At 44.9% G+C, this 11,531-nt stretch overlaps 1 protein-coding gene across 8 annotated transcripts in view; it reads right to left on the reverse strand.

Moving 5' to 3' along the window:
* SLC4A7 (solute carrier family 4 member 7) overlaps positions 1-6,032 on the reverse strand; it is a 105,767-nt gene extending 99,735 nt beyond the window's left edge. For 7 of the 8 annotated variants that reach the window (XM_027040893.2, XM_053221549.1, XM_053221548.1 and 4 more), the window contains exon 1: positions 5,856-6,032. In XM_027040893.2, the coding sequence (XP_026896694.1) occupies positions 5,856-5,903 (48 nt within the window). In that variant the 5' untranslated portion in view covers positions 5,904-6,032. Of the gene's footprint in view, positions 1-1,208; positions 4,814-5,855 lie in introns of those variants that run through there. The other variant, XM_053221546.1, reaches the window with a different exon arrangement.
* Between the last annotated feature and the right edge of the window lie 5,499 nt (positions 6,033-11,531).

Raw genomic sequence — 11,531 nt, forward strand, 5'->3', positions numbered from 1 at the left:
CATTTTGTACAATATAATCAAGATCAAGGATTTTCAGAATGAAATGCATTTCACATTAGACAGCAGAATCTACCAGAAATATAATTCTGCTGCAGATCTGAATGTGACAATGTGAATGCCCAGGGGAAGAAAAAATTCCAGGAGTTTTAAATGTAGAACAGAAAATCCCCAAGCATGATTACAGTCTAGCAGGTGAAATGATTAGGAGAGAGAGAGAAGTATTAAATCGAAAACTGACAAACGCAGGACTACCACATCTGATTTGGGACTGGTACCCTACAGGAGGGCAAAAGGGCAGAAGGGCATTCCACGGAGAGGGCCAGTGGGGGCTGAAGCCCAGACCAGGCTCCTCTCATGGAGCCTTGTGCTGAAGTTTGAATCTGCTTACAAGGGGCATCTGTTGTAATTCAAACAAAGAGTTCAGTAATACCCTTCTTCCCTCTCTTCCCAGACAACTTCCTTCCCCCCAAAACCCCATCCACCCATGGCAAACATTAAAAAGTCCTACAATTTTTAAAAAGGAAAGATGTTTTCTAGATCATGATGGTATCCCAGCAGCCAAACTATAATAGAATGGAAATTTCTAATTTAAATTCTTATCAAAAATGGTATTTTTTTATTTTACAGAGAGAGAGAGAAAGAGAGAGAGAGAGAGCACGCGTATGTGAGCGGGGGAGAGGGGCAGAGGGAGAGAGAGAGACAGAAAGAATCTCAGGTAGGCTCCAAGCTCAGTGCAGAGCCCAACACAGGGCTGAATCCCACCACCTTGGGATGATGACCTGAGCAGAAATCAAGAGTCGGATGGTCAACCGACTGAGCCACCCAGGTGCTCCCCAAAATTTGTTGCTTGACAGAACTTTTTTTTTTTTTTTTTAATGAAAACATCTCCAATACTTCCATGGAACTCAATGGGAATACAGTCTATGATACATGAATTTGCTTTATTCCTATCTTTGTTGAGTACATCAATTCCCAAGGTAAGAATCTGTGTGAGTATCTTCAGTATTTTTCCAGAATAAAGAATGGTATCAAGCTGAAAACACCCTATATATAAAAGAACACGCACCAAACATACAAGCACCAAGTGTTAATTATATGCTATGGCAAATTCTGAGAAAGAGATTATATGTATCATGTTTACCCTTCTCATGCTCTTCTGAGAAACCATTCCACACTCTTGTCTATGATATAAAATAAAGTATAGCCACCTTACACATGTGAATCCATTTCCAAAGGTACATCCAATTCCCAAGTTCCTAGTCAGAGATGATACAGAATTCAACAGCTTCTCCAAATCGGGCAATCTGACAAAAAAGAAGCAGTATAGTCCAGGAATATAGAAAGAGAAGACAATTCTACACTGACACGTGAACAAAATGAAAACCAAATGACACTAATATACATATTCCCTACAAAAGAAAAAGAAATAGGTAAAATATTAAAGTATTTTTCCTACTTCATTATGAAAGGCAGACTACGCTTTACCCTTCACTTGGATATTATTAAAAAAAAAAAAAAAAAACCCTGCTTAAACTTACTAAAATCCAAACTATGGCTTAATAAAAATTAAAATATTTAAAAATATCCTCTTTGGAGTAAATATGAAAATCTGCTTGGGATAGCCCATCTAGAGCCTTTCTGCACTGGCAAATCAGCTCCAGATAAAAATGCACATTTACATCATTATCACATTATCTTCATAAACCAAGCATTGACAAAAAGTTTTGGCCACTCTCATCCTCCATCAGTCATTTAAAAATGTCTAGCCCAGGGAGGCAAAGAGTCACTAATTTCGAAACCTAGCACTACTCCAGGCTAAGTCCTCTGCCCTCAGGAAGACTTAACAGCAACACTACCAAACACTATCTTAGCACCATGCCAACCATAGACCCCTTCACGGTTTATCATCATAGTTACAAATAATCATCAAAGTCTCCCCAAGTTATGTAATTCAATGAGTATCACTCAACAAAATACATGAAGTTGCTTGCTAAACAAAAACAGAGGCAAACTTCACTACAAGCTAGAATACTGGAATAGCTACCTGCTTTGTACAGGAACCAAGTTCTCTTGTTTCAAAAGGAGGTTTAAAAAGGGGCGGGGGGAGTGAGTTGCTGCACCCTTACACATATATACACAGATCTTTATTACTAATACGTGCTTACTGCAAAATTTGAAATACTGTATCCATAAAACTGGTAACTATAGGAGACTCCACAATCAATAAGAGAAAGCTACAATATGAATCAAAAACCACACTGCCTAATGTGTAACACTAACCCTTAGACTCACCTGTATGTTCCTTTATGTAAATGGCTCATTTTGTGAACTGCAGATTCTATCCACTTTAACATCATATTTGTGATGAAATATAGTAAGAAAGAAGGGGAAGGAAAGAGGAAGAAAAACAACCCATTACAGGATGTTGACAAGTTTAACTACTAAGGCTTTAGAATATATTGGTTCATACCCACATACCACTAAAATAAACCAGGTTCCTCTAACAACAGGTTACTTTGGCTTTCGATTTTAACCTACTCAAGTAACAGGAGTCTAGTGTAACAAAATATTCTAATTTTCATACCCTAAGCTCCCTTAGAAGAAAACCTGTGTACTTCTCGGTCTCAATTACCAAATAAAGCAATTCTTCAATCCAACTCAATTGTCCTACAGCTTAATTTGAATGGATAAGATTTCCTATCTCTCCCTTTATTACAACTCCATAGATTGTGGTGCAGAGAAACAAACCAACTACAGGCTGAAAGGTAACGAAAATTCTGATAATATGCGTGGGGTACATATGATCTCTAGAGCTATCAATACCTAACCACAGATCCCAAAGGGTATGCTTACTTACAGACCTACTGAAAAAACCTTCTACTTGCCAATAACCACTGAATTCATCCTGGTTTGTTGGTATCTTTTATTTATTCTAATGACTACTTTTTTAAAAGTGTCTCTAATGGACTCAGGAAAATGTTTTAACTGGCACTCACAAATGGAATTAGCAGGAATGCAAATGGCTATCACTGTGTTCACTAACACACGCCAAAGTAAACTCAATGAGGTTAGGACTCTGTCTACCTTGTGTGCCCATACCCCAGTGCCTGGCACCTAGGAGATATCACAATACCCATGAAATGAATGAAATTGTGTACCAACAAAATTCATGGAGCAGCCTGAAAATTTCAGTGGTAACAGAACTGTATTAAATAATGTACTGCCTAAAAGAACGAACAATTGTCAAAACTTGGGAACCTTCTAACCAGTGCTGTCTGTGGTAACAGAGTATTTAACCTATATGAGAAAATACGACTGATGGTTCAAGTCAATTCCAAAGAGAAGCCTGCAATACGTTTTTGTAATAAAGCAAACAAAAGTTGCATTTTTCTAAGATAAATGACTTTCCTCCTATCCCAAAACCATGATCAATGAAAATTACAGAATTTTAGAAGCAGAAGAAACCTGAGAGCCAAAATTATGGAACAGATGAACTTGGTTCAGAGTCATATATACTGCCACCAATTTATTCAAAAATTTTGCATAATCACATACCCAAGATAGCATTTGATGAATATTAACTTTATTCTACTTTTTTGGCTATGCTAAGTAGTTGCCAGTTGGAGAAGTAATGACTGATGAGTATCATACTCTTCCATTCTTCTGACTTTATCTACCAGGGGAAAACTGATGAGAAAATATAACTTTATTGATACAAATAGTTCCTCTCTTCCCAGTTTTCAAGTTACAGTGTTCGTACTCCATAAACCACAGTTCTATGGTTCTGTCATTCTATTTTTAGACTGTGTGGTAGTTTATTACATTTGATTTCTATTACTGACTTGTATGTTTACTGTGGCCAAGTCTTATTTTCCCAAAGATTTAGAAAGTATACCCTTCCAAAGTGCTCCCCTGCCATGCCATTATTAAGTGCTTGATAATTTCTTTGTCATTCATTTGGATGTAAGTTTCATTAGTGCAGAGTTGGTTCTGTCTTGTTGGATATTACACAATAGGTTCTAAGTGTTATTACAATGAGGAATGAATGAATGATTTGGAAGGCAATAGCATTATCATGCCTTTTTTTTTTTTTTTTTTTTTTTTTTAACGTTTATTGATTTTAGAGAGAGACACAGTGCGAGCTGGGCAGGGGCAGAGACAGAGGGAGACACAGAATCTGAAACAGGCTAAAGGCTCTGAGCTGTCAGCACAGAGCCTGATTCGGGGCTCAAACACAGGAACCATGGGGTCATGACCTGAACTGAAGTCGGAGGCTTAACAGACTGAGCTACCCAGATGCCCCTAGCATGCTTCTTTTGATAGCTAAGCAGCCAATATCTGAGAAGACATCATAATTTCTATCCAGTTTTATGAAAACTAGAATGTTCTTTAACTGCTCTAAGCTGAAAATTTGCAAACAAATCTAAGAACAGACAACACTGTATTTGATACACAGTAGTAGAGAAAGTGCTAAAAGAAAGAAAGAAAGAAAGAAAGAAAGAAAGAAAGGCCTCCAAAATGCAGTTTATTCAAATGTCACACAAAGAATTACGGAAGATTCCTTAGAACGAGTTTCCAGTATTCCATTACCACCACTGTGACTTGATCCTCCCCAAAACCACTGCTAAATGACTTCACTGTCTGGAGACTCCCTTTTCCTCCATGATTTGAGAATTTGTAAGTGAACATACTGAAGTAATAATCGACGACTACTCTCCAGGGCCTTACAATAATCTTTAAAAAAAGATGGGGGGGGGGGCAGCTGGTTAAAAACGCGAATAGAAACACACAAAAAGCAATTTTCCTGTTAGTTGTGAAAGACTGGAAAATTTTCACTGCATCCTTCCCTCCTCTGCTGGTCACAGAGTAAGAATTGGAAGCGGAAAATTTACAACACTTCCACGCCGTTTGAGTCAGGAACTACGAAGAGAGAGGAGAATCACAAGTGTGGGGACACATGTATTCTACATGAGAGCAGGAAGTCAGTTTGTCGAGCATGGGCCGCCCGTCCAGCATCCCAAATGGGAACGCCGGCCTTCTGCAAGCCCACCCCCAGTCCCCTCTAACGCCGAAGCGAAAGCCACCGGGATACGGGATTTTGCTAGGCTGACTGAAAATGGAGCAGCTCGCAGAGCTCAGGACACTTTCCTCTTTCTATTTGGCCTGCGGCAGGAGGCTACTCCCCTGGTTCTCGCCAAAAGAGGAGGCGGACCAGGCAGAGTCAGCAGCGAAAAGCAGCCTTGGCTGCTGCGAAGGCAGCTCGTCCACGCGGCCGGAGAACTCACCGAACAAAAGCACACCGCGCGGACCGGGTGGGGAGACGCGCAAGAAGGGAAAAGATCCACCCCAAGTCTTCACCACTGCCTGGGGCTAGAAACAGGTGGAGCCGCGCTTAGAGGGAGAAGAAAGATGGATTTTCGAGGGGCTAATCTGAACTCCAGCGCCAAGGCAACCGGAACCGAGACCCCCGGCCGGAGAGCACGCCCGGGAATAAGGGAGGCGAGCGCTGCGGAGAGAAAGGAAGAGATGGTCGGGGTCAAGGGCTGACGGACGGCCCCGCAGGGCGCCGAGGATGCGGGCGGCGAGGATGCCCGCGGCGCGCTGCCGGCTGCCCCCACTCGGGCCTCCTGGGCGCCGCCGCCGCCGCCGCCCCCTCGCCCCCGCGCCCCGGGCGGCCACACAAAGGGGATGGCGAGGCGCGCCGGCTGCGGGGCGGCGGAGGGGCGCCGGGCCCGGGACGAGGTGGCCGGACCGCGACGGCCGCCGCGCCCCCGCCTTTGTCTGCCTCGTTCCGCGCTTCCCCCACCCCCGCCGAGCAGCCCTGCCGCCCGCGGCGCCCTCACCCCGCTCATTACCCGGGTGAGTAGCGGTCTCATCTGCTCGCCGGCCCCATCCGCCTCCATGGCCCGCCGGCCAGCCCGCGGCGGCCGCTACGGAGCTGCCCCGCGCGGTCCGCCCGCCGCCGCCGCCGCAGCCGCCGCCGCCGCCGAGACCCGGGCGCGCGAAGGGAAACGAACGTGCGTCCGTGAGCGAGGCGCGCGCGTGGGGAGAGCCGTGCGCGGGAGACGCGGGGCGGCGGGTGCGCGCGGCGGCCGCAGGGCCGGCTCTCACCGGGGGAGCGAGGCCGCGGCGTGGAACGTGGAGCGAGAACTGAGCGAGCGGGAGGACGAGGCGGGGGAGGAGGAGTGAGCCGCGTAGGGCCCGGGGGCGGGGCCGCAGGCCGTGACGCGCGCGGCGCCCGGGGCCCGCCCCGACACGCCCCCTCCCCGCCTCCCTCGTCACGCCCCCTGCCAGTCTGGCACCGCCAGCCCGCTCTGCGCGCCTGCGGGCCCCGCCGCGAGGCCACCCGGAGACGGGGCGGGAGGGAAGCGGGACGGGCGTCCGTCCCAGCCAATCGGCGGCTCGCGGCGTTCCGCGTGCACCGCCACCGCCACCGCCGCCCCGCCTCCTCAGGAGGCTCCGCCCCTCTTTGTAAAATCGTGACTGACCCAAACAGATTGTCTAACTCGTTCCGCAGGTGCGAGATTCGCCTGAGGTTTCGAAGTGCGGTGGACGGTTACCGTGGCCCCTACCGCCTAACCAGGTTCCTTACAGAGTCGCAGGAGGGTAGGAGGACGGCTCCCTTTTCCAGGACGCTCACGGGAACCCCAAGGGAGCTAACGGGTCTTCATGACTCCTCCAAGTTGTTTTTTCTTTTTTTTAGTCTCTCAGTTCTGCAGGTGTGAACCCCAACTCTGAAAACAGTATCCTCGCGTGCTTGCCCCCCTTGACCAGGCACCACAGCGGCTCCCGCGCTCTTGAGTCCACCCTCAAATATCCACACCTCGAGGTCGGCTCTCAAATATCTACACCCTCACTGGGAATGATGATGGGATCGGCCGCACAGGGTCACGGGTGGGTTAAGTGTATTTCTATCCGCAAACGTGCCTGACACTTAGCATGCTTCTTATGAGCATCACTGTTCACAAGCTTATCGTGAATGTTTTTAAAAGATAACAAAATGTTAGCTGAGAGGAGCGACATCAATGCTTTGGAAGGAAACTGTATGTTACGCCGGGTCTGGAGCACACGTCGTCCTATCCGTCTCTAGCAGTAAAGCCCTTTGTCAGAAAGTTAAGGATGCTGCATGCCTCGTCCTTGTTTGGGTCCTAGTCCCCTTTTGTTCTCAATTTCCCAGAGTTACTTCAAGGCAAGCACACATTATTCACTTACTTGTATAAGAGCATATGTGTTTCTATTAATAATAGCTACCATTTAAAGAGGCCAGCAACTAGAGACTGCGATGTTTTGTAAACATGGTTCATCGCTAATCCTCACAACACTACAAAATATGTTTTATTATCCCCATTTTACAGGTGAGGAAGCAGAGGCTCATAAAGATAAGTAGCTTTAGGTCCTGGTCAGTAGACCTGCTCTTTCAGTTGCACCATTCCAATGCCTCATTAAAGATAGTTGAACAACAAAAAGAAAAGGGGAAGAAAAGGTGCAACAAGAATGAAACAACGAATATGGAGAAAGAGAAAGACATTCTTTAAAAAGCACCTCCTATAATTGTTGAAGGCATCAATCACTTGTACCCATCACTCTCTAAGGTGAATGGATTCATATTGAAGAATTAGTTCTGGACTCTCGTACAATGTAGCCATAAAACTGTAATTAGTGTGTGCAGAATACCCTCCACCCCCCTTCTCTGCCTTGTTTTTCTGTACAGCACTTACCCTCTTATAACACTTTGTATATTTTATGTTTTATTATGCTTTGTCTATACACATAGATTAACATAGTAATGTGTGTTCCATGTACGCTCCATGCAAGCAATGAAAGCAGTGATTTTTTTTTTTGTCTGTTTGCTGTTAAATTCCTAGTGCGCCTAGAAGAGTGCTTGGCCTTTGTAAACTCTCTGTTAATTGAATGAAGTGGAGGTGGAGGGGAAGGGGGGCATCCGTTAAGACCCAAGAGCATCCTGGGTGACAGCTGAGGTTGTGGTTGAAGTAGTAACAGGAACAAAGTAGGAACCAAGACCCTTGGTGCCAGAGTTGAAAGAGCTAAGTAGTCAACTTCAAGAAGGCTTGAACATATATACTCAGGAGACCATGCTAGAAAAATTGAGTTTCTCCTCACCCATCTTGCGAAAGGAAAAAATAAGCCCCTGGTTTATTTAATCCACAGTTGTTTTTTGAGTGACTTCTGTGTTGCCGTGCACGTTTTCCATTTCTCACTTGGTCCCAACTGCTAAAACAATAATGTAGTAAAAGTCTGAATTATAGAATTTATTACTCTCAACTTCCCACTTAATTCTGGCTTGGCCGGGGTTCATCCTGAGGTGATGGCTGTAGTGAGTAAAGAAGGTAATGTGTTAAAATTACGTTCATCAAATGTAAACGACTATGAAATGCTCCAAGGTGCTGAAAGGCAAATTATTATCTGAAGTCTTTTAAATATTCATCCAAAATGTAGCACAGGGACACAACTGCTAAACAAAAGTGAATGTGAACCTAAATTCATCACTAACAATGAATTCGTAGCACCTAAAATTAATGACATTCAGCTGTAGCCCAGGACACTTCCTGGGTTCCTGAAACAGTAGGTAATAGTAGCAGGGTCCTGGATGCAAACTCTTGGCAAGAGCTTCACCTTGAGGAGTGAATAATCTCCTCCCAACGGCTCTCTAAAAGTCAGAGCATATTTTGTAAAGACAAATAGCAGCTTCTTTGTCATTTTGAAAAGCCTGGAACCATCCTTAACCTTTAACAGAAGATCCTTTGACAGTTATGTATCACTTCATTGCCTCTTCTTGGTCATAGCTGAGATCTAAATGTTCCCAAGCAGCTGATCTTATAAGGAAAACTAAATTCTTTGGAATAGTGTTTACAAGATCACCGGGGCAGCTGCAATGGGAGAAAGACAAAAGGAAGATGATTGAAAAAAATTGTGGCTCTTCTGATAAATTTAAAAGCCAAAACAAAGGGGTTGCCTGGGTGGCTCAGACAGTTGAATGTCTGACTCTTGATTTCAGCTCAGGTCATGATTGATCTCAGGGTTGTGAGATCTAGCCCCTCGTCAGGCTCCACACTGAGCTTTGGAACCTGCTTAAGATTCTCTCTCCTTCTCTCTCTGCCCCATCCCCCACTTTCTCCCTCTCTAAACAACAGCAACAAAAACTGAAAGACCTAATCCCTGGTTTCATGGAGTTCAAGATGAAAGACATCAATATGTAGACAAATGCGAACAATGCAGTGTGTGCAGCTCTAATGCAGTCACGGGAATCTCAATGGGAAACAATGGGATCAACTTTTTTTTAAGTCTGTTTATTTTGAGAGAGAGAACGTGCCCAAGTGGGAGAGGGGCAGAGAGAGATGGAGAGAGAGAGTCCCAAGCGGGCTCCTCACTGCCAGCATGGAGCCCGATGCATGGCTCAAACCCTGGAACCTGGACATCATGACCTGAGGAGACATCAAGAGTCAGAGGCTCAACCAACGGAGCCACCCAGGCAGGCGCCCCCAGAATGGGATGCTTTTTGAGGCAGGAGAGGAATGAGGACTACCAGTTGTGGGGAAAGGACATATGTGAAGGTGTTTGGAAAAGTTAACGATAGTAGACTTAAACTGAGTTATGAATGATAATGGTAAAACTTGATCACGTTGGGGAGAGGGGGAGGAAAGAGAGCATTACAAGCAGAGGTAACAGCAAGATCAAGGGCACTGGAAGAAAACATCAGAAACAGACTCATAAATACAAAGAACCAACTGGTGGTTGCCAGAGGGGATGGGAGAAATAGGTGAGGGGATCAAGAGGTAGAAAGTTGCAGTCATAAAATAAGTAAGGCATAAGGGTGAAGGGTACAGCACAGTCAATAATATTGTAATAACATTTTATGATCTGTTAATAAAACAAAATTCAGCTGAGTAAACCTGAAGATCTAAATGGCCTTATTAAAGGATTCATGAATCTGGCAGCGTCCCATCCAGCATGTGGAGGGAGGCTCTGAGGAGTTGTACCAAATGGAAGATTTTAATAGAAAGCAGCGTGGAGCAAGAACGCTAGAGGCAAAAGAAAAGAATGGATTGTTTTAGGCAAGATCACCTTCCCTTATGGGGAAGGCAAGGGGTCTTATCGTGAAGATTACTTCATCTTCCTATAGGGGATGGAGAGGGTCCAAGTGACAGATTACCTCGTTGACACGGATCAGAAAATTCCTGACTGACTGGTTAAAACTACATTTCTGGGGGCTATTGAAACTGCAACTGGATTAGGTAGTAAGCCCCTATTTGGTGACTTGGCCTGGCCCAAGTGACACCATTTTGGACCGATGGTTTTCTTTTTGGCAGGTGGCAGATGGTAACTTCACTTAATCGTGGTGAGCATTGTGAGCATATAATTGTCAATTCACTATGGTGTGCACTTGAAACTAATATAACATCGTATGTCAACTCTACTTTGATAATAAACATTTTTAGAAAAGATCAAGGTGATTGATCCGAAGAAGCAGGGTAACCAAGTGCTGAAGCATCCCTTCTCACCCAGGCAGATTCCCTGGACGGGTTCCCTTTGTTCTCATTCTCTGTGTTTTTAGGCAAGTGACTTCATATGGCCAGCCTCCTTTTTGAGATTGTAAATTGGAGATAATCGTGGTATTATCCTCATGGGTTTGCAATGACGAAAATGAAATGAGGCCATCTAGCACAACACCGAACGTATAGGACAATGAGAATACCGCCTGATACCATAATGATGGATACATGTCATTATACATTTGTCTAAACCCAAAGAACGGCCACCACCAAGAGTGAATTGAAATGCGATCTATGAACTTTGGATGATTATGATGTGTCAGTGTATGTTCATCGGTTGTATGTAACAAATGTATCCCTCCGGTGGACACTGCTGGTCATAGAGGAGGCTATGCTTGTACGGGGGCACAGGGTATAGGTAAAATCTCTGTACCTTCCCTCAGTTCTGCTGTGAACCTAAAACTGCACTAAAAGAAATAGTCATTAAAAAGATCCTGGGGTGCCTGGGTGGCTTAGTTGGTTATGCATCCAACTTCGTCTGAGGTCATGATCTCATGGTTTGTGGGTTTAAGCCCTGCATCAGGCTCTGTGCTGACAGCTCAGAGCCTGGAGCCTGCTTCAGATTCTGTGTCTCCCTCTCTCTCTATACCTACCCTGTTTGCACTCCATCTCTCTCTCTCTTTCTCTCAAAAATAAACATTAAAAAAATAAAAAGAACTCGGTCATTATTATAGGGCGCCTGGGTGGCTCAGTCAGTCAAGCATGCAACTTTGGCTCAGGTCATGATTTCACGGTTTGTGAGTTCGAGCCCCAAGTCAAGCTCTATGTGGACAGCTCAGAGCCTGGAGCCTGCTTCAGATTCTGTGTCTCCCTCTCTCTCTGCCCCTCCCCTGTTCACACGCTCTCTCTTTCTCAAAAATAAATAAACATTAAAAAAGTCCTAAGGAACAAAGTTTAAGTTGGTGCCACAGGAAAAAGGTTAAAAGCGTTTTAATCTGCTTTCACTAATAAAAATGGTAG

Source organism: Acinonyx jubatus, chromosome C2 (genome assembly GCF_027475565.1).
Source record: "Acinonyx jubatus isolate Ajub_Pintada_27869175 chromosome C2, VMU_Ajub_asm_v1.0, whole genome shotgun sequence".
NCBI lineage: Eukaryota > Metazoa > Chordata > Mammalia > Carnivora > Felidae > Acinonyx > Acinonyx jubatus.